The 23,572-nt window shown below is 51.3% G+C and overlaps 1 protein-coding gene across 1 annotated transcript in view; it reads right to left on the bottom strand.

The window, feature by feature from the left end:
- PADI1 (peptidyl arginine deiminase 1) overlaps positions 1-23,572 on the bottom strand; it is a 40,744-nt gene that overhangs the window by 7,858 nt on the left and 9,314 nt on the right. Inside the window, exons 2-11 of the mRNA XM_059137267.1 lie at positions 13,666-13,846; positions 12,421-12,493; positions 11,735-11,796; positions 10,294-10,411; positions 10,052-10,177; positions 8,297-8,469; positions 8,040-8,143; positions 6,933-7,056; positions 6,427-6,534; positions 4,951-5,102 (exon numbers count right to left, since the gene is read on the bottom strand). Of these exons, the coding sequence (XP_058993250.1) occupies positions 4,951-5,102; positions 6,427-6,534; positions 6,933-7,056; positions 8,040-8,143; positions 8,297-8,469; positions 10,052-10,177; positions 10,294-10,411; positions 11,735-11,796; positions 12,421-12,493; positions 13,666-13,846 (1,221 nt within the window). The remainder of the gene's footprint in view (positions 1-4,950; positions 5,103-6,426; positions 6,535-6,932; positions 7,057-8,039; positions 8,144-8,296; positions 8,470-10,051; positions 10,178-10,293; positions 10,412-11,734; positions 11,797-12,420; positions 12,494-13,665; positions 13,847-23,572) is intronic.

Genomic DNA, 23,572 nt, shown 5'->3' with positions numbered 1-23,572 from the left:
GGTCATTTCATGCCTACCATCCGCCGGATCCCTGCAGGCACTCCCTGAGCCTCCCACCTCTGTCCAGGCCTCGTGATGTCTCTCTGAACGGGTCTCCTTTCGTCCCCACTTCCTGGCTCCGGCTCCCAGAGGCTCCCCAGAACCCCCTGTCCATCCTGACCGTCATCCCAGAGGCTCCAGCCCTCCCATACACACAGCATCCTCCCCAAGGCCAGGAAGGCCCTGCCAGCTCCTCCCCACTAAAAAGAGTCAAACGAGAGAGCTCCACCTGCCAAAGGGAACTAAAGACCCTGACCTCACACCCCACGACTCGGAGAGGCTGACTCTTTACCTAAAGTGCCCAGCCTTAGGTTCCAAAGATGACCAGGAGCTGGCCAGCCCCTCCCCCCTGCCCAGTGTTTCCAGAAGCGTGAGGTCTGGACCAGCTGAGAGTCAGACTCTGGTGGGGGCAGCTGCCTGTTTCAACAGAGAGTTCCTGGGCCCTGACCTCCACATCTCAGAGTCTTGAAGAACGTGGCGCATCCAAGGATGTGGGATCTGCATTCCAACAAGCCCCTCGGCTGACTCACGCGCCAGAGAACCACTGCCCTGGTCACCTTGTGCTCAACACGGACTGTCTAGCAGTTCCTCAAATGAGCTCTGGGCAGTTTCACACCACCCTTTACTAGCAGAGGGAGGGGCTGAGGTGGCCCCAAACCAGGGAGCAGGTCTTGGGAGCTGGAGTCCCAGGGCTGTGGGAGGAGACATTACCAAAATCTGCCTGAGCCTGGGGGGATTTCCAGACTGCCTCCAGCACGGCCATGTCCCCATTTCACAGATGGGGAAGCTGAGACCTAGCAAGGTCAAGGGAGGACTTGTCCAAAGTCAGAGCCATGTCTGATATACTCTGGGCTCTCTTCACCTTTCCCTAGCACAGGTAACCACGTGCAAACACACACATATATAGAGAGAGACATTTTTAAATATGTTATATGTTTTAATATATTAATATTTTTTAATATGGCTTTGCTTGCCTGGCTTAAGGACCTATCATGGACAAGCTCCCCAGCCTACATCGAATCTGGTGCTTCTCCCTTAAGCAGAACACAATCCAGCCCTCCCCTCTCCTCTTCTGCCACCATCTGGCCCGCACACCTCCCTCATCTGAATAATTCTGGTGGCAGGGGCTCCTGGGCCACTCAGTGGGGTAAACCTCTGCCTTCAGCTCAGGTCATGATCCAGGAGTCTTGGGATGGGACTCCCCCTGCTCAGTGGGAGGTCTGCCTCTCACTTTGCCCCTTCCCCTACTCTCTCTCTCAAATAAATAAAATCTTAAAAAAGAAAGAGAGAGAGAGAGAGGAAGTGAGGGAAGGCAGAAAGAAGAAAGGAAGAAAGAGAGAAAGAATTCTAGTGGCTTGCTTCTTTCCCTGGTCTCTCTGCTTTCACCCTTGCTCCCCTGCAGTCTAACCAGATGAAGGATCCCTCCATCCTCCAGACAAAATCCTCCCACCACCCCGGTCTCCCTCGTTGTACATGCAAAGTCCTCACGATGGCCCGCACGGCCCCTACCAATCCCGACAACTTCCCGCCTTCCACTCTCCTCTTCATCTGCTTGGTTCTGGCCACGCTGGCCTCCTGCTGCCCCTTGAACATACCAGGTACAGGTACAGTCCTGTCTCAGGACCTTTGCACATGCCGTTCTGAGCCAGGAATTACTGCCCACCTCCCCTCTCCCCATGGCTCGCTTCCATCTTCAGACTTAACTCAAATATCATCTTCTTTCTCTATGAGGACTTTGAAAATTACAACAGTCCCTCAATCCCCTTCCAGACTTCTTTTTCTTTGGCACTATTAGGCGTACTTTCTATCTCATGTATTGCCTGGAATCCCAGCAGAACATAAGCTCCAGAAGGGCTGAGATTTTGTCCACATTCACTTCTGGGGTCCTAGCACCTCTTATGTACTAGATGCTCAAAAACTAAAAACTGTTTGTAAATGGTATGCTTTTGAACAACTGTGTGATAGTCCATGGTCTCTATCACTCAAATAAGTCATAGACTCGACAAGCAGTGACAAATGACAACACTGATTTGATCTGGGGGATAGGATTGTGGAAAATATTTTTCTTGTATTTCTGTTATTTTAAGATAGTGCTGCTGATTTAAAAGACTTCCTAAACAGAGTGAGATAATGGAGAAGAGCGAGACTCCGGAACCTGCTCCTGAGCAGAAAGTGTCAGGAATGAAGAACACGAGGTTGCGGCAAGGGCCCGTCAGCCCAAGCCAGCCTGAGGAGCGTCAGACCTGCTCTGCACGTCACATCAAAGCCACCACCAGGGGGCAGAATTGCTCAAAGATGATTTTAAATACACGGCGCGGCGCAGGGGTGGAGAAACCAGAGCATGGACAGGACACTTACTGAGCACCTAGTGTGTGCCAGCTTGAGGCTCCTAGTACTAAGTATCTTGCTTTCTTAAAAAAAGATTTTATTTATTTATTCGTCAGACAGAGATCACAAGTAGGCAGAGAGGCAGGCAGAGAGAGAGGAAGGGAAGCAGGGTCCCTGCCGAGCAGAGAGCCGGATGTGGGGCTCCATCCCAGGACCCCGGGACCATGACCTGAGCTGAAGGCAGAGGCTTTAACCCACTGAGCCACCCAGGTGCCCGCTAAGTATCTTGCTTACTGTCCACGATTCCCCTATGCTGTATGTACAAATAACGTGCAGTCATGATCTGAACTCTGCCCGGCTACGCTCTCTGACCTCATCCCCGATGGAGCCCCTCCTTACTCACTCAGCTCCAGCTCATGGGTCTCCTTGCTGCTCCTCTAATGTCTCCGACACACTCCTGCCTCAGGGCCTTTGCACTGACCATTTCTACTCCCTCACACGTTTTCCTCCCAAATACCCACATCTTTCCTCCAGGGCTTTGTTTAAATGTCAGTTTCTCCGCAGGGTGCACTTTACCTAACATTCTCCCTGCTAGAATGAATGTAGGTTGTTTGTTTGTTCACTACTGAGGTCCAAAAGAAGCAAAGACAGGAACACAGGACAGCAGCCTGAGTGTTGAATTTTAGTCTGGGGCCCAAGGAGGAGATCTGGATTCTATCCATACTGCTAAGTTACTGTGTGATCCTAGGTAGTAGGTGTCCCTCTCTGAGTCTCAGGGACCCCTTCTGTTTACCAAGGAGCTTGTTTCTGGTTATCTACACAATAGTCAGTGGACTGGCTCTCAGCTGCACTGGGGATCCTCACCTCCCTATCCCCAGTCCTTGCTCTGAGCCTGGGAGCTTCCAAAACATTTCTTTTATTCGGGACCACAGACCTGGCAAATGGGAAGTTTCAATAAATATTTATGGAATCAGCAAATGAATGCATGAATGAGTGCATTCCGTTGCCCTTTCTGAGTCTCAGCTTCGTCATCTGTGAAATGGGGATAATAATCATCATAACCTCATAGGGCTGTTCTAAGAATTAATTGAGGTAATGGGTAAACCACTATGTTTGTGGCACATAGTAGTTGATTAATAACTTTTGTCCAATGAGTTCCAACCTGCTTCATAGCAGACCCACTGCTGGGGACCCAGCTAAACAATACCGAAGCATCCAGAAGACAGTTAACACGGATTCTTTATCCCCACTAGTGCGGATGATATAGCTAGCACAGAGATTTTTAATAGACCCATTTCACAGAGAGGGAACTAAGGCATGGAGTAGAAAATAATTTGTTCCTTTTATAATGTATCTGTTGCACACTGATAAATCCCTAGTATCAGCCGTGCCTTGCACATAGTAGGCATGAAATAAATAGCTTCAAATGAGTTAACTGAGCACCTACTATGCGTCAGGGACTATAGTAAGTGCTGCTTAGGTGGTTTACCCCAAAACGTGTGACTATTATATGGCAGAAGTAGGACTCAAACCCAAGCCCATCTGTGCCCCAAAGCCTGTGCTCCTTCCTGCTGGCTCCCTCCCTGAAGCCCAGGACTACCTGGAGGCTTCATGGTCCTTCCGCCTCCAGGGCTGTGGGCAGGATCCGGTCCCAGAGTAGTGTCTGAGCGTGAGTCACCAGCAAGGTGAGCACTCCTCCCTCTAGCCAACCTCAGCCCCGGGCACCCAGCTTGGGCACCTGGCTACGTGCTTGGGGTTAGTGCCAGGAAACCTCACCTCACAGATCCATAGCCCTGAGACTGCCAGGGTCACCACCTGAGGCTGGGTAACCTTCCTGTGACTGCCTGGCTGCTCTGGGTGTCATTCAGGCCGTGGGGTTTTCATCGGGTTTCCAGGCCACCCACACACACAAAGGAGAAGGTGGCCTCCGGTGCCCATGGTGGGCTTAATGTCCAGGCCGGAAGCCAAGGACCCCACCAGGATCCCAGGACAGCACACCCCACTCTTCGGCCAGCAGAATTTAGCAGACGCTATCACCTGCCTCAGCACTAACCCCTATAAACCTTATTTATCACCTGATGACAGCTGTCCAGGGCCGGACCCACCAGGTCACCTCTGCCACTCTGGTGTCCTGGCCAGCCACTCATTCATCGGCAACCACCTTGGTGACCCCTGGGCCCTTTAAGCTGTTGCTAGAACAATAGCCATTTTGACCTTCTGGGAGAGGGCACCAGGTCCATCTCCCGCCTCTGGGCCAGATGGTGCATCACCTCTCCAACAACTTCCGTGTTTCAAAAGAAGATGGAAATCTGGCAGCTCCCCCTATATACAAGTTGGTGACTAATGAAGCTCATGAAATACTCGGCAGGCCCCAAGACCGTGGGTCGCTAGTTTGTAAGTTTTCTCCAACGAGAAATGAGCTTTTAAATTGAAGATTCTAGGATTTCGAGTCTTTGACTTCAGGACCGCATGCAGGAATAAAGACCACTTCTCAGACTGGGGACCCATATTTGGGGTGAGGGAGCTGGAGTGTGCGTGCTGTGGGGGTCCCCACGCCCTCCCACCTCCCACCCAGCCTCTCACTTGGGGAAGCTGCTGCCGATGAGGATCCGGCCCAGGGGATATTCCTTGCCGCCCACTGTCACGGGGGGGCTGACGTCCAGGTTGCCGAAAGAGTCAAGGCTGGAGGCGCCAGCGAACAGGATCTCCCGGGTTACATATCCAAAGTCAGGACCCTAGGGGAGGACCAGCAAGTCCCCCCACCCCAGAAGGAGGGGTCAGTTAGGACAGGAAGTGACAACTCTTGGGTGGGGGGAGTGGAGGTGTGTGATTAAAGTCCAAGTCTGCAACAGGACAATAATGAGAAAAATCCCCAAATGTTGGGAAATCAGGCAATACCCTTCTGAAGACTCCTTAGGTCAAAGAAGAAATCCAAGTGGAAACTAGACAATATTTTGAAGCGTAAGGTAATAAGCATGCAGCCCACCAGAACTTGGGTGTTCATGAGGCTGCAGCTAGGAGCGGCTGTAGCTCTGAACACACATATCAGGAAGAGAGAGGGTTGGAAAATCCTGCTTCCATTTCCAGCTAGGAAAAGAACAGCAAATTAGACACAGAGCAAGTGGAAGGGAGGCCAGAGTAAAGACAGGGGCAGAGACGAGCAGGGAGCGCCCCGGCAGGGTCAGGCCCGGGCTTGGCGCAGGCCCTTGGTTGATGCGGAACTCACCCTGTGGGGCTCACTGTTGCCTGTGCTGGGACTGGGTCCCGGCCCCCGGCCCCTCCAGGCTGCGGTAAACACCCTGCTCCACGTGACCAGGAGCTCCGGACTTCCCCCTCCCAGCCCCCACCTGGACAGAGAGACAGTCCCTGCGCGGGGGGTGTGGGAGCCGGGAAACAGGCAGAGATGGTGAGCCGTAGGGCTCAGGCCCACCTCCAAAGGCAGTTCAGCCTAGCGGTAGGGCTGTAGACAGTCGCTCTGGTTTGGCCTCTTGGTACCACTAGCTGCGTGGCCTAGGGTAAGTTACTTAATCTCGCTGAGCCTCTGGAAAGAGGGACTGAGCACAGAACTGTGGATTTGAGGAGTGACCCTGTGACCCGAGGCCCGGGTGCCTAGAATGCAGTGCACGGTTGCTGGGGCTGTTCTCGTCCCCAACCTGGGCAGCATGGGGCCTGGCCTGCAGCAGGGGTTCGGAAAACATTTGTTACCTTAAAAGAGGCCCCACCTCGTAAAAGCAAGAGTGGTGAGGGCTCGCTAACGGTGCGTTCCCCCACAAGGCAGTCTGGTCTCCCCAGGGCTGCCCCACTGTTGACTCCCATCCACACGGGGGAGAAGGGCTCCCCAGGAGGACTTGACTGGCCTGCCCTTCCCAGAATGGGGGGTTAATTTGCATGCTGTTTGCATGTCATTTGCATGTTCTGGCCCAATCCCCCCCCCCAACTGACTCCCCATTTCTCCACCATTTGTGTCCTTTAGCTCCCCCTAAAGGACAAGGACCAGGACCAGCAACGTCCTATAGGAGGAGCCCCCCAAGGACCTCCACTTGGCCCTTTGCCACATACCAGGATCCGCTTATAGGGGAAATGCTTCAGACCTCTGTTTCGGGGAGAGTCGAAGACCACTGGGAAGGACTTGTGAGGGGCCTCGGTGTAGCCAAACTCCATCTCATCCTAGGAGGGGAGAAGAGATCTTTGTGGTGTCCCCAGCTGTGATTTTCTGAACGGGGTGATCCCCTCATCCCTGGGCCAAGGCGGGGCCACAGATGCTTCCTAAGAGCTGGGGGTGCCTGGGTCAGGGGTACAGGTGAGGCCTCTGGGAGGCCACTGGGAGAGGACTCTGTCTGGGACCCGAGCACGTTGGGGAAACAGGAGAGACTGGGGTGATGGGGCAGCGGGAGTGTGTTCCCCTAAGCTGCCGGCGCCTCGCTCCCCATCCCGACCGAGTCCTGGCTTTTCTCGGGACACCAAGGCTGCTTAGGAACCTGTGCGGGCCCCATTTCCCAAAGTCAGGGTAAAGGACGGGGACCCAGGCGTCCCAGGCCACCCCTCCCCCCGGCTCCTGCGCCCACCTGGATCCAGCGGTCATTTCGATTTTCAATCTGAGGGCAGACGATCAGCTTGCAGTTGGTTTTCAACGCTAGGTCCGACATGTCTTCCAGAAATTTCTTATTTGGGCCATGAGAGTCTACCACACTGCAAAACATAGGGAGAGAGGAACGTAATAGTGACCTCTGACTGGGGCCTTGGTGCCGTCTGCGCTGGGCCCCATGTGGCCCCTGGGTCGAGGGATTCAAACACATCCCTGCCCTAGAGAAGACAGAGGCAGATAATGTCCCCAGATCGTAGGGGACATTATCTGTCCCTGCAAGGTCAGGAGCAAGCCCAGGGGTATGGAGCCCTAAGGCAGGGTACCTAGGCTAGCAGGGGCAGCTGTGGAGAAGGCGGCCTGGAGACTGGGGAAGGTGGCAGGGAGGGGCAGGCAGCCCCATCCGCTCCCGCTCCTCCGGCCCACACAAAGATGGCAGGGTGGGGTTAGTGAGCAAACGGAAAGAAAGAATTCCCTTCTGAACAAGTGCAGAGCAAACCTAGTTCTCCACACCTTCCCGGCCTTTTGACTTAGGTTCCAAGTCCGCGGCGGGTCTGTCCGCTGCTCTGATCTCTGACACACGAGCCTGGAATGGCCTTGCCAATCAAGGCTCCCCTGTCCATCACGGCACCTGCCAAGGATTCTGGGAGACGGCAGAAGGACTAGGGTCCCAGGCTGGGCTGGGGCTCATAGCGGGTGCAAGAGGCAGGGTGGGCTCCCGTGTTCTGGGCAGGCCTAGCAGCTTGTCCACACCAGAGCGAGGCTAGGTCTCCTGCGACCACCAGCTGCCTAAACAGAGCCTAGCCTTGCTGCCCAGACTGGATCCGAGCTGTCCCATGGGCAGGACACGGGAGAGGCAGGAACACCGACACTGGAGCCAGTGACCTCAGCCAGGGCCTTCGCTGTTCAGAACAAGATGGGGCTGACCGACCCAAGCCAGCCTGGTGCTCTCCCCTGCCTAGCCTGCACCCACGGGTGACCTTCAGGCATCTGTCCACTGAGTGAGGGCCCAATGCTGGACCCAGCACTCCGATCCTATCTCTATCAGTCCAGAGACGGTAGGGTTCCTGCAGGAGGAGTGAGGCCTCACCTGCACGCATACAGCTCCAGGGGGGGCTGGGTGTTGGGGGTCATGATCCAGGGGGCCATGCGGAAGGCCACGGTGTCTGTGAAGAGGGGCACCTCAGGCAGGGTCTGGGGGGGGGAGATGAGGACTAAATGGGCCCTGCAGGAAGCCCCATCAGGCCCCAAGGCCCCCACAGCCCCCCAGCCTGCCCATTCCCGGAGATTCCCAACGGGTTCCCCCACACCCTCAGCCGCCACGCCAGCCCCCACCACTGTACATACCCCCGTGTCCACCAGGCTGACACTAAGGGAGACCAGCCCCAAGAAATCAGCATCAGGGAAGGTGAGTCCCTCCACAAAGAAGCTGATTTTCCGCTCTCCCTGCTGCCGCTCAACTTCGTAGGACAGGCGCTGAGGCCCCAGCACCTGCTTGTAGTGCTCGAGGGAATGCCCGCCTAGGGGAAACCAGAGGCAGGGGCCAGTGCTGGGACGAAGGACGGGAGGAAAGAAACCAGAGGCCAGGGATCCAGGGCAGAGCCACCTTCGTGTTAGCTCTCCTGGGACTCCCCTTGAGCCTTGCCACGTGCAAGCTGCGTGGCCCTGGCTCAGTGACTCAGCCTCTCTGAGCCTCAATTCCTCATCTGTAAAAGTGGGCCAACGGTATCTCATGAGGTCAGTGTAAAGCTTTATATCAGATCAAGAGATAAAAGCCGCTGGCATAAAAGGTAAAAAATACCCAAACGTCCATCAACCGATGAATGGATAAACAAACGGTAGCGCGTCCATATAATGGAACCTTTTTCACCCATCAGAAGGAAGGAGAGGCTGATGCGTGCTACAGTGCGCACGAACCCTGCAAATAGTATGCGAGCTGAAAGAAGCCAGACACAGAAGGCCACATATTGCATGATTCTATTTGCAGGGACGTATCCGAACCAGGTAAATCCATAGGGACAGAAAGCCAGAAAGCAGATTATGGGTTGCCTAGGACTGGCGGTGGGGGAAGAGGGGAATGGGGAGTGGCCACTGATGGGTACGGGGCTTTATGTGGGGGTGAGGAAACGATCTTGCAACTGGATAGAGGTGGTGGTCACACAGCAGCAAGGACCTACTAAGTAAGTGCCAGGGAGCTGTCCACTTTCAAATGGTTAATTTCCTATTATGTGAATTTCACCTCAGTTTCTTTTTTTGAAAGCGCCTGGCCTGTAGTGGTTCGGCGCTGCCCCCTTCCGTCCTCGCCTGAGGCTTGTCTGGGAAAGGTCACCCTGGCATGCTCTTATTCACAGTGGGGAAAGGTTATCTGTTCACTTATTGAGATTTTGTTTATGTTCTGGTGTCCCAGTAAGCGTTTCCAAGCAGGGCCCTCAGCCTAAACTTCGACCATGGGTGCACGAGGAGGAAGGTTCTGGCTCCTGCCAGGTTCAGGTGGCCAGGACAAGTTCTGGGTCAGTCTGAACAGAAGGAGGTAAGGGGGGAAGAAACAAAAGAGCAGAAGCCTCTTGCTACTTATAAAAATAAGTGAAGGCAGCTGAGGGTTAAGGATGGGTATATATTTTTTAAGCCACAGATTTTGATTAATAAAAATCTCTGGCAGAACAGCCAGGTTCCAAGGGCCGGCCTGGGCCTCAGCTTTGCTAGTTCCCGCTCCCACCTCACCCAGCCGGCACAGAGCTGGGATGTTTCAAGAGCTCGCCCCGTGCCGCCTGACCAGGGAGCGGGGTGGACAGTGGAAAGAGAAGGGGTTTGGGCAGTTGAGAGACCTGGGTCCCAATGCCTGCTCCCCCACCCCTTGGTTATATGACTTAGAGACCCTGGATTCCTGCCCCTGAGCCTCAGTGGCCTCCTCTATAAAATGGGACTCATTTTCTAACCCCCTTCTTAGGTAATATGCTGTGAGCTGCTGGGGCTGGCTGTTGGTCAGAGGTAGAGGGAGGTATAGAAGATGCTGCAGGGGAGGGGGGATGTGTATAAGAGAAGAGTTTGGGAAGCAGAGTACAAGCAGAGCAGGGAGGAAAACAGCCCCAGCAGGCCACTCACCCCTAGCACAGAAGACCCCCACTCGTTTGGAATCCGAGAAGGGCACATTCAGGACGAGCTTGTGGTTGTCGAAGAGCCTGTCTGGGCCATCACAGCTCAGCACCATGGGGGACATGTCCTGTAGGTCTGGAGAGAATAGCGCCCTTGAGACAACTCTCCCTGCACCCTCCTCCCACCTCCCCCAGCCTGCACTGCCCCACGCCACTGCCCTGGATGTCCCCACACACCCTTCTATCACACACCGTCCAGTGATGCCAGCTGGCTGTTGGTAAGGTCAGGCCCTCTGGACATGATACTGTCCCGGTCACAGTTCACCAACAGGACAGCCCCATAGCCCTCAGGGCCCCAGCGCCAGGTTTTCTGTGGCAAAACAAGAAGATTTGGGGTCAGTGGGACCCAGAGAGCCTGGGGAAGGGGATTTGGAGTTGGCTAGGGCTATTTTGTTAACATGGAGACTTCGGTTTTCTGGCTTTACTTCAGGATTTAAAGAAGAATCATAGATTTGAGGACTGGAGTTCCAGGTCTTTAGACCCAGAGCCACCCCACACTTGTGCAGTGAACAACCTATGCAACCATACATGCTGGCCACACCCAGCCATGGCACTGGAGGAGGAAGGGTAGTGTCACTCCCTCAGGAGGAAGGCTGTTTCAGAAACGACCTTCACCAGCCCACTGAGCTTTGGCCCTACCTAGGGGACAGAGGCTGCCTTTCTCACAACTCTCTGGGTCCCAGCATCTACCCTCAGTCCTACAGGTCCTGCAAGGAGGTCTAAGCCAAGGTGGGAAAGATGGCTGGAGATAGGATTGCAGCTCTCCCTTATACACCTTCACTTAATCCCTACCAGACCCTACAAGTCAGGGCTCACTTGCCTCATTTCACGGAAGAGGAAAGGAAGGCTCTGGAAAATGGAAAGGAAGGCTCTGGAAAGGAAGGCCTCAGTCCCCTAGCTGGGATTCAACTAGTTGGGAGACCTGGGGGACTCCACAGGGTCACTGCTAGCCTATATGACGTACCTGTCCACCTTTCTTGGTAAATGCTGCCCTATGCCAGGATGCAAGACATGACTTGTATCATAGCCCCACTCACCACCTTAGCCAAGCAACCTTGTGCAGTGAACAACCTGTACAACCACCCATGGCTGCCCTAACCCCCTCTTGTCCTCAAAGCCTGTCCTTGGGGCCCATGCTTTCTCTCCAGGATCTCTCCCTACAAATTACACCTTCTACACCCTCCAGGATGGTTTCCAGATACTTCTATCTGGAATCCCCATAATGTCTCGGGACCACCCCACCCTCCTCCTCACTTTTTAGGATCCAACTGAGGCTGTCCACCCAGCCTCCTCTATCAGAAGCCTTGCCTTCTCCCAGCCTTCAGTCAGTCCCTCGGCAACCTTTTATGAAGCACTTATCATGTTTCAGGTTCAAATACAGCTAAGGAAAGAAAAGATGTGTCAAGCAAAAGAACCAATTCTAATCCCTAAGTGGTGCAAGATAGGCTCAGAGAGAGCTCACACAGGAGTCACGCAGCATAGTGATCACACGGTGCAAGTTACGCCCACCTGGGCCAACCTGGCAGCCTCCAGATGGGTTCCCTACATGATCGGATCCCACAGACCCTGGGATCCATCACCCCTCGTTTTGTCTGTCCACTCTGCCAGCCCAGGGTAGCCAGGAGAGCGTCACCTTGTCGCCGTGGCTCCTCTTCACCTTGCCCGTGCGATGCGTGTCAACATCGAGGGAGATGTCTGTAAAAGAGTGGAGAGGGGCACCAGAGGCTCACGCATCCCGCCTCCACGCCCATGAGGTCTAGGCCGAGGCAAGCTTTGCCCATGAGACCCAGGAAGACCTGTTCTGGGAACCACACCAAGCACCTGGGAGGCCGTGTGGCCACCCCCTGCAGTTCTGGATGTTGGAGGGACCCAGTCTCCGGGACTCTTGAATTCATTGCTGGTCTATGCTTACTGAATTGCTAGCTCTTGGTGGCCCTGCCTCTGGCCATTGGGAACGAGGCCTGAGGCTGTCAGTGCTGGATCCGCAGTTCTCAGGACCAGCGGCCAGGGCTCTGGCGGAAGGTGGCTCACGGCTCCCTGAATCTTAGCAAGGAATCCTGAGTTCCAGTGGTGTGACAGGTGGCCTCCGGAGGAAGGAGGCCTAGGGTGGGTCTAGCTGTGGCCATGGACAGTTTCTAGATTCTGGTGGCCCTGAGTACTGCTGAGTCTCCATCCCCGAGTGAGCTAAAGGTCTCTGAAGAAGCTCCTGGAGGTTGAGGAAGAGGGCCTGGTCCTGGGATTCAGGGGGCAACTAACACCCTCCAGAGGGTAACACAGAGGGGCGGGGGGACATCCCGGGAGCCAGGAGCCAGTACTTACCGACGCCGGTGAGATAGAGCACGCTGTGGCCTAGGGCCCCATCCTGATGCTGCCCGAAGTAGTACACCTTCACCTGCGGGGACATTGTTAGCCCTACGTGAGCACAGTCACCCTTCAGAGATGGCAGGGGCAGGGAGCGTGGTGGGGGACACCCTAACAGTCCCGCTTTGAGGCAGGGAAGCCTGGGCATCCCTAGAGTCTCCCCACTGCCTAAGGCCCACGATGCCCAGGCTCCTGGCTTGGGCTCAGATCTGCCTTCCCCAGCTCGAGAGGCTATGGATGCCTCCCGGGCTCCAGGGCTGGGCTGAGGAGCAAGGAGGGCTGAGGAGGGTGGGGCAGGTCCTGGGGGGAGCCGCTGGACCCTCAGGAATCCATGGAGATGTCAGAGAGGAAGAATGAGGGGAGGGTCGGCAGACGCCGTCGACATGAGCCAGCGACTCAGCCCATGTGTCTTCTCTTCCTTCATCTGTAAAATGGGAGCAGTGGCCACACACTCCCGCACCCCCCACTCCCCAAAAGAGCCAGCGGTCACAGAGCTTTTCCCGTGGTCCAGATCCCATGCCAAGTGCTCTACCCAGGTCATCTCAGTGAGCTCCCAAGATGGCCCCAAGAGACTGAGCCCCTTCCTAATGAGGCCACTCCCAGCTCTCCCTGCAGGCTTGTAAGCAGAGGGAGTAGGATTTGAACCCATGGCATGACTCCTGCTCTCAACAGCTACACAGTCTCTGCCTTTTGGGGAGAAAGGGCCATGGCAGTGAACCAATGGGCCACTGTGTGTGTGGAGGGTTCCTGGGGGTAAGTGATGAAGGGGCTGTCCATGAAAGCAAAGCCTTTCCCTTCCTTGGATACGGGGACAGGGGCACATCTGGGTGGGCACCTGTGTCTCCGTGTATGCGCATACGCGTATGCCCGGGCTGTTACTCGAGTCCTCCCTGCTACGGGGCGTATTTTGGGGTCTGTGTGTAGGGTGAACACAGGTATTCATGTGAGGGTGCCTGTGAATGGGAGGGGCGAGTAGGCAGGCTGTTTTTATGAGCGTATCCATTCGTGCGTGTATGGGTGACGTTGTTGCCATGGGGGGGGGCGTGCATGTCTGGGGTGTCTGTGGCATCGAGATGTGCTGCACAGAGGCAGATGTCTAAGTCTTGTGGGGTTTGGTGGAGTAAGGGTGATGTGTGAATGGGGTTATACTTGGGTGGGGGGGTGGGGAACACGGCCCCTGACTGTGGAGACATGGTCTCTTACCTTGAGATCATTTAAGTCCTTACTGGCCGCGTCCACAGATATGGTCACCTCCACACTGACGTCCAGGGGCCAGCGGGACTTGCCTGTGGGCCCCGTCACCCGAGCTGGGTCGTAGACCACAAAGACCTCCACTCCGGGGCTCCCAGAGACGCCAAAGGTCTCGGCCCCCTTGGGCACATCACTGACAGAAAGGAGAGAGGTGAGTTTCAGGGAGCTCAGGAGAGAGACCACAGCTGGGTAGCGGGCTCAGGTCACCAAGCTATACAAACAGCACCCCCTAAGAGCTGGACTGGGGAGTGGCAGGGGAACTGCCACTGGCCAGGAGATCAGCCCGACCGGGCACCAGGCAGCCTGGGCTCCAACCCAGCTCTGTACTGATTCCCATGTGACCCACCCTGGGCACCTCATCTTGTCCTCGGTCTCCCCATCTGTAACATGGGGCTTTGCTCTAGTGGCAGGGCCCTTTTGGCAGACCTCCCGTGGAACCCAGGACCTAAGACAGACACAAGCGAGCAGGACATGGGCCCAAACCATGGCACTTAATACCCCCGCCCAAGAATGATCCCCGAGGCTCCAGAGAGCAGAGACAGCAAACCCCGGCACAACCTCCCACCCCCACCCCAAAGCTTCCCGTGCCCATACTTCCAAATTCTCCAACCCAAGAGGAAACGCACGGGGTCATCTGCCTCTCACCACCCCCCCACCACTACCTCATGGCTGGGCAGCCTCCTCACTGGTCTCCCTGGACCCACCTGTGCCCCCCTCCAGTCTCTTCCGCACACGACACACTTAGGCAGATTGTGTATTCCTTTGCCCAAGCGCAGTGGTTCCTGTCTCACTCAGTAACAGGTAAAGTCCTCACAGTGGCTTACAAGGCCCCAGTAATCTGCCCCCTGCCACCTCCCTGACCTCTCCTCCCCACGATGCTCCACTTGCCCACTCTACTTGTGCCACACTGAGCTTCCTGCTGTTCTATGAAGCTGCCAATCTGTCCTAGCTCAGGGCCTTTGCACTGGCTGTTCCCTCGGCATAGAATGCTCTTCCCCCAGGTGTCCACAAGGCTCATTCCTTTACCCTCTTCAAGGCTCTGCTTAAATGTCACCTTCTCTCTCTCTCTCTCTCTCTCTAAGTATGGGTTTTTCTCCCCTCCAGTATTTTTTTTTAAGATTTTATTTATTTGACAGAGAGAGACAGGGAGAGAGGGAACACAAGCAGGGGGAGTGGGAGAGGGAGAAATTGGCTCCCGCCAAGCATGGACCCCAATGCAGGGCTTGATTCCAGGACCCTGGGATCATGACCTGAACCAAAGGCAGACACTTAATGACTGAGTCATCCAGCTGCCCTTCTCAGGGATCCCCCCATCACTCCACTGACTGCTGCACCTTGCCCCCTTCCTCTACCCCCTTCCCTATCCCTCTCACTCTGCTCTGACCCTACGCTCCGCAGGTGGAGCTCATACCCTAGAGGGGTATGTCGGACCACAGAACTACCGGTCAGTGCTTCTCCCTCCCCTGCATGTCAGGGCTCTCCTCTGCCCTTCCTGGGGACAGAGCCATCAGCCACTAAAGGTCACGTCCACTTACTAGACATCCACCTGACTGCAAAGATCCAGAGCCAGAGGGGTCCTTTAATGTATCCTCCTGCCTCTATCCTTTCCTGGATCCCTGAGAACCCACCCAGATATTAAACCCTCCAGAGAAACCAGAACCCCCCCAACATGGTTACCGGTGCCCATCAAACTGCCTCCCATGACAATGGTGACAGAGATCATGGTTACAACAACCCCAAGTCCTACTCAGCGCTTGGCCCTCTGATGCTCAGCAAGTAGTTTTCACTACTTACTTCACAGATGTGGCTGGGGTGGAGAAGGGCCCTGGGGCCCTGCAGGCTGCTGGCAAGACCCACCCACGCCAGCCCACACTCGTGGCCCCTTGGTACCTTCAGGAAGCCCCATCCTACATGCCCTCTGTCCTTGACTAATCAGTTACCATAGAAACCCAAGTACCCCAGACACTCGTCCTCTAATCGGACCCCATCTCCCATCTGCCCCACTCCCGGACAATCCCACACCCCATCACCTGCGCGGTGGCCTCAGCCACATCCCAGAGTGTGTCCTTGACCTTCATACTGCCATAGAAACTTGTTTCCCACAGCAGGCAGGGGACCCCCTGCAGCCCTCTCAATGGTGTCCATTCCCCCCCTCACTTCCCCTACCCCCAGGCCCAGAGGTGGGCAGGAGTCCCCCTCCTCCTGGCCACTACCACATCACTGTCACTCTGCCCTCATTCCTGAAGGGGGCCGGCTCCTGCCACCATCTCCAGCACTGCAGCCCCATGGGTGATGGGGCGCAGACCCCAGACTTTGTCATTACCCAGATCTACACCCCCTACACACTCCCCTCTCAGCGGTCCAGCGATACCACCTGCCAACCTGCCGGCTCAGTCCTCCAACATGCCAACCCCATTGAGCCCCCAGCACCACCGGGACCAGCAACCCCTGAAGTAGAGACGTCTTTATCCCCTCTCTGCAGCCCCGGCCTTCCTGATCTCTCTTCCCTCCACAGGGTCAGAGTCCCTAGCCCACCTCGAGGTCACTCCCTAGCACCTCTCCACTCCTCTGCACACCTTCCCCTCCATCAGACCCTCTAAGCACCGCCCCAGCCTCCAGGGAGTCCCTCCCTCCCCACTCTGCAGGTGCACCTCCCCGCCCCACCCCCACCAGCTGACCAAGTTCCACCCAGATTCATTGCCCCTGCCCACAGCCTGACAACATTTCTAGGGGCTGGAGAGCCCAGGAGGGAGGGGATAGTGTATCTGGCCCTTTGTGGCTCCATCTCCTGGGCACTGGGGACAGGTCTTTGGTCTAAAGAAGGGCTCCAACTCGGAGTTGGACCCATCCAGGCTTTGGGGTCTGGGCTGTGCGTTCTGATGGCCAAGAGGAACTGGTGTGCAGCATCAGAATGAACCGGGGACAGGACTGGGCAGCCCTGAATTTCTGCCTCTGTTTCTTGCCTATGGCCCATCGGCCTGAGGTAGAGAGGTGGTGGGAGGTGACAGCTCGGACACCCACACCTTTGTCTCTTCCGCTCCTTTCCTTTACAGGAAAATACCTCAGGAGTTGGCGCGCTGGCTGCCCAGTCCTGGCTCCCCGTTGTCCCTGTAACCTGTCACCAGTCAGGCTCTCCTCCCGCCATGCCACTGAAACTGCTCCAGTGCCAGATCCAGAGAGAGGTCCCTTCTCTTCTTCCTCTAGAGAGCCGCCAGGGGCATCTGACCCAGATGATCGGCTGTCCTCCCTCAAACACTTTCCGCTTGTCTTCTGGGGCACACGGCTCTCCTCTCCTCCACCTGATTTCTCCTTCGCTGCTCTGTCCTCCTAACTGAAGCGTACCCCAGGCAGCAGCGGGTTGCCCCCCAAACTGCAAGCAGCTCTGGGCAGAGCACATAGTTAAGTTGATGATGAATTTTACTGATACAAAGGCCTTGCAGCACACAGCATACTAACATGTTGTTACTAACTAACATACTAACATGTATGTTACTCTTCTTTATAAAATTACTCGGAAATCCCATAAATCCCTTCGATCCTTACAGAATGCCTCTCAAAACCACAGCCCAACCATGCTGGCCATTCAACCACAACTCCACAAATGCAGTTGCCTCCCAACCTGCTCTTTCTTTCCCCCAATAAATTCATTGTCATGAAATTTGATACGTGACATAAATGCAGATGAATATTTTCATTTGCGTTCAAGAATAAAATGAAGGCGAAGCCGTGGAGTTAAGCCTCACTCCGTCGGTGATATGAACAACCTCTTTGCTGAGCCAGTGAAGGCTAGACAAACACCTCCCTCCTTCTTGTGCTAATCACAACGTAACACGCTTTTAAATCCCCTTTTCTTCATCAGTAAAACTGTAAGTGGAGCTCCGATTTGTAGACTTTGCCAATTTCCATGGCCTAGAGACTTCCACCAATGGCCAATATCAAGTTACCAATGCAACATCTTTGAACTCAAGAGTTGCACAAAGAAACGCACAATGGCACCCCCTACCTCACTATTTCTACCAGACAGAGGTAAATGATCACAGAGCATAGATCTTGGTAGAGTTTAACAAAATAGTAAGGAAGTGGAGATAATTTTGATTATCACCTTTGTTTTAAATATAACTTATTTACTTGTAAGCATATAGAATTTAATTTTAAATACTGTCATGGAGGGATACCTGGGTGACACAGTCAGCTGAGCGACCAACTCTTGGTTTTGGTTTAGGTCATGACCTCAAGATCATGAGATTGAGCCCTCCATAGGACTCTACACTCAGTGTGGAGTCTGCATGAGATTCTCTCCCCTTTTCCCCGTCCCCTTACATGTGTGTGTGCACATGCGTGCGCTCTCTCTCTCCCTCTCTCTCTTCTCTCTTTCTCTCAAAAATAAATGAATAAATATTTTTTAAAGATTTTATTTATTTATTTGACAGACAGAGATCACAAGTAGGCAGAGAGGCAGGCAGAGAGAGAGAGAGGAGGAAGCAGGCTCCCTGCTAAGCAGAGAGCCCAATGCGGGGCTCAATCCCAGGACCCTGGGATTATGACCTGAGCCGAAGGCAGAGGTTTCCACCGAGCCACCCAGGGGCCCCAATGGATGAATATTTTTAAAATTAAAAAAATAAATAAATACTATCATGGCTGTGTTTGCCAACAGGTTCATAAACCTCCTAAAAAATGGACAATCAGGTCCTCTTGGGGAAGGACCCTCCTGTACTGCTAAAACTGGGTACTATTCCCCTCTCTCCCAGGCTTCCCTAGAGGAAGTCACAGCCTTTAACCAGGTGACTGTACACTGGGGAAAAGGAAATGATCAGACTTTTCCAGCTTTATTGGACACTGGCTCTGAACTGAGGCTAATTCCAGGAGATGCACATGTCATGGCCACCTGCCAGTCAGAGTAGAGGTTTTCAGTGGTCAGGTGGCCAATGGGTTTAGCTCAGGTCTAGTTCCCATTCTGTGATTTCCCCCCCTCCATTCCAGAATGCATAGTTGGAACAGAACTCAGCAACTGGCAGGGTCACCTCATAGGCACTCCTGTGAGGATGTCCCAGCTGGCTCCAGCCCACCCGGCCCCAGGGCTTAGTGCTCAGTCCTATTGTCTGGTGACATTCACCACCTTGATGATCTCCACCTGCCATGATGATATGCATAGAACCTCTACTTTTCATCCTCAGACCCTTATAGCTAATTGCTCTTTGAACATCTCCCTTGGATGTCTAACAGGCACTTTAAATGTAACATGTCCATATAGAATCATAAAGGAAACAATCCAACAAGAAGATATAACAATTGTAAATATTTATGCACCCAGCATGGGAGCACCCAAATACATAAAGCAGCTAATAACAAACATAAAGGAAGTAATTGATAGTAATACAATGATTGTAGGGAACTTTAACAACCCAATTATATCAATGGATAGATCATCCAAACAGGAAATCAACAAGGAAACAGTGGCTTTGAATGACACACTGGACTAGATGGAAATAACAGATAGATTCAACATTCCACCCTAAGACAGCAGACTATATGTTCTTTTCAAGTGCACACAGAACATTCTCCAGAAGAGATCACATATTAGGCCACAAAACAAGTCTCAAAAAATTCAAAAATACTGAAGTCATACCATGCATCTTTTCTGACTATAACACTATGAAATTAGAATTCAACCACAAGAAAAAATCTGGAACGTACACAAATACATGGAAGTTAAATAACATGCTGCTCTAAACAATGAATGTTTCAATTAATGAAACAAGAAATCAAAGAGGAAATTTAAAAGAACATGGAGACAAATGAAAATGAAATGGTCCAAAATCTTTGGGATGCAGCAAAAGCTATTCTAAGAGGGCAGTTTATGCCAATACAGTCCAAGCACAAGAAGAAAGAAAATCTCAAACAACCTAATCTTACACCTAAAGAAGCTAGAAAAAGAACAACAAACAAAACTCAAAACCAGTATAAGGAAGGAAAAAAGATAAAGATCAGAGCAGAAATAAATGAAATAAAAACAAACAAATAAACAAACAAAACAAATAGAACAGATCAATGAAACCAGGAGCTGGCTCTTTAAAAAGATCAACAAAATTGATATACCTCTAGCCAGACTCCGAGAGAGAGAGAGAGAGATAGGGAAAGAGAGGATGCAAATAAACAAAATCAGAAATGAAAGAGGAGAAACAACAACAGACCCAATAGAAATACAAAGAATTGTAAGAGAATAATATGAAAAATTACATGCCAAAAAATTGGGCAACCTAGAAGAAATGGATAAATTCCTAGAAACATATACCTACCAAAACTGAACCAGAAAGAAATAGAAAACTTGAACAGACTGATTACCAGCAATAAAATTGAATCAGTAATCAAAAAACTCCCAACAAAGAAAAGTCCAGGACCAGATGACTTCACAGGTGATTTCTACCAAATGTTTAAAGAGTTAATACCTATTCTTCTCAAACTGTTCCAAAAAACAGAAGAGGAAAGCTTCCAAATTCATTTTATGAGGCCAGCATTATCATGATATCAAAACAAGATAAAGACACCAAAAAGAGAGAGAACGAACTACAGGCCAATAGCTATCATAAACACAGATACAAAAATCCTCAACAAAATATTAGCAAACTGAATCTAACAACCTATTTAAAAAAAATCATGCACTGCGATCAAGTGGCATTTATTCCTGAAATACAAGGGTGGTTTAATATTCACAAATCAATCATCATGATATATCACATCAACAAGAGGAAGAATAAAACTATATGATCATTTCAGTAGATGCAGAAAAAGCATTCAACAAAGTACAACATCCCTCTATGATAAAAATCCTCAACAAAGTAGGTTCAGAGGGAACACACCTCAACATTAAATAAAGGCCTTAAATAAAAACAACACATCATATTGAATGGTAAAAAACTGAGAGCTCTTCCTCTAAGATCAGAAACAAGATACAGATGTCCACTTTCATTTATTCAACATAGTCCTGGAAGTCACAGCCACAGCAATCAGACAAGAAAAAGAAGTAAAAGGCACCCAAATTGGTAAGGAAGAAATAAAACTCTCACTATTTGCAGATCACATGATACTATATATAGAAAACCCTAAAGAAACTACTAGAACTGATATGTGAATTCAGTATCACAGGAAATGAATTGTATCCCAGGATACAAAATCAATGTACAAAAATCTGTTGCAGTTCTATATACCAAAAGAAAGAAAAATTAAGAAAATAATCCCATTTACAATTGCACCATAAACAATAAATTATCTGGGAATAAACTTAACCAAGTTGGTGAAAGAGTTGTATGCTGAAAACTATAAAACATGAAAGAAATAAAAAATGACACAAACAGAAAGATGTTCCATGCTCATGGATTAGAACAACAAATATTGTTAAAATGCCCATACTACCCAAAGCAGTCTACAGATTTAATGCAAACACTATCAAATACCAACAGCATTTTTCATAGAACTATAACAAAGAATCCTAAAATTTGTATGGACTACAACAGACAAGGAAAAGCCAAAGCAATCTTGAAAAAGAACAAAACTAGAGATATTGTAATTTCAGATATCAGGATATGCCACCAACCTACAGTAATCGAAACAGGATGCTCCTGGCTCAAAAATAGATACATAGACCAATGGAAAAGAGTAGAAAACACAGGAATAAACCCACAATTATATGGTCAATTAATCTTCAACAAAGGAGGCAAGAATATCCATTGTGAAAAAGTCTCTTCAACAAATGGTATTGGGAAAACGGGACAGCTACGTGTAAAAGAATGTAACCGGACAACTTGTACCATATACAAAAATAAACTCAAAATGAATTAAGGACCTAAATGTGAGACCTGAAACCATAAAAAGTTCTCGCATTTAGGTCCTTAATTAATTTTGAGAGTATAGGCAGTAATCTCTCTGACATCCACCGTAGCAACATTTTTCTAGACATGTCTCTTGAGGCAAGGGAAACAGAAGCAAAAGTGAATTATGGGGACTACATCAAAATAGAAAGTGTCTGCACAGTGAAGGAACCAATCAACAGAACTAAAAGGCAATCTATGGGATGGGAGAAGATATTTGCAAGTGACGTGTCCAATAAAGGGTTAATATCCAAAATATATAAAGAATGGATACAACTCAAACCTCACAAAAAACAAATTTTAAAAAAGTGGGAAGAAGACATGAACAGACATTTCTCCAAAGAAGACATCCAGATGGCCAACAGACACATGAAAAGGTGTTCAACATCACTCGTCATCAGGGAAATGCAAATCAGAACGACAATGAGACATCACCTCACACCTGTCAGAATGGCTAAAACCCAAAACCCAAGAAACAAGTGTCAGCGAGGATGTAGAGAAAAAGGAATCTTCACACACTGTTGGTGGGAATGCAAACTGGTGCAGCCATTCTGGAAAACAGTACAGAGGGTCCTCAAAATATTAACAATAGAACTACCCTATGACCCAATAATTCCCCTACTGAGTGTTTACCCAAGCCACACAAAAACACTAATTTGAAAAGATATATGCATCCCTAAGTTTACTGCAGCTTACCAACAACAGCCAAATTATGGAAGCAGCCCAAGTGTCCATTGATAGATAAATGTATAAAAAAGATGTGTTTTATATGTATATAGTGTATGTGTGTGTATATATATATACACACACACTAATGAGTACACTTCCATGAAGAGCACTGGTTAATGTATAGAATTGTTGAATCACTATATTGTGTACCTGAAACCAGTGTAACACTGTATGTTAACTATACTGGAATAATTTTTTTAAAAGAAGTTCTACTCTAAAAACAATAATGTAAATAACTAAATAAATAAATAAATAAATTTATAGTGTCCAAAATCAAACTCCTACCTCCCCACCCCTGCCCCGTCCAGACCTTCCCCTGCCTCTCCATCCTCAGGTTCACCCTGGGGTCCCCTCCCTCCCTTGCACCCAGGACCCAGCAAACCCTAAGGACTCCACCTTCATGTCATGCCCAGGGCAGACACTCTTAACTCGCCAATAGCTAACACCCCAGAGCAGATCACCAATCACTTTCACATGAATTTTTACAAGCAGCTGGTCTCCTGCCTCCTCTCCTGTTGCCCTCAGTCTGTTCTGGACCTATCTGCAAAAGGGTCCTCTTTATTTAAAAAAAAAAAAAAAAAAAAAAAAAACACCCTCTGGTGTCCCTCCTGCTTGTAACCCTTCCACAGAGTCAAACTGGCTTCCAGACCATGTGGCTTCCCTTTCCCCCTTTTCCCAGACTCAGCTCCTTGCTCTCCCTCTAGCACGTTCATCTCACTCCTACCTCAGGCCCTTTGCACCTGCAGTTCTTGCTCAAGATGTTCAGCTCACAGATATCTGCTGAGTCCTTACCCCTCATTTCCTTCTTAGAAAAGTCTTCCCTGCCCAATTCAGGACAGTGTGATAAGAAGACACCATGAACACCACACTCTCTTACCCCATGAGCCAGCTTCATGTCACCTGACATATTCTGCTTATTTTGACATATTTGCTTATTGCCTGTCCCCCCTGTTTCTCCCTCTAGAATGCAGGCATTTTTTCCCACTTTACTCCTTAAACCTACTGTCATCTGAGCGCCCAGCTCAGTGTCTGGCACGGACCGGGAGGACAGTAAAACTTTGTGTTACGGATGAGGACAGGGAAACCCAGAAACCCAGGACTGCCCAGCGGGCAGGTGGCCCTGCTGGACTTGAATCCAACCTGCCCAACCCCAGAGTCTTTCCCCACACATCCCAAAAGCAAGCAGGCACGAGCCCCAGCTGGTGGCAGAAAGGTTCCCAGCTCCTGGGAGACACCTGCCCTGCCCCAGCCAGGGACTGGCTATC

Source organism: Mustela lutreola, chromosome 10 (assembly GCF_030435805.1).
Source record: "Mustela lutreola isolate mMusLut2 chromosome 10, mMusLut2.pri, whole genome shotgun sequence".
Taxonomy (NCBI): Eukaryota; Metazoa; Chordata; class Mammalia; order Carnivora; family Mustelidae; genus Mustela; species Mustela lutreola.
The sequence above is the reverse complement of the archived record's forward strand: the minus strand, read 5'-3'. Positions and strand labels throughout refer to the sequence as shown.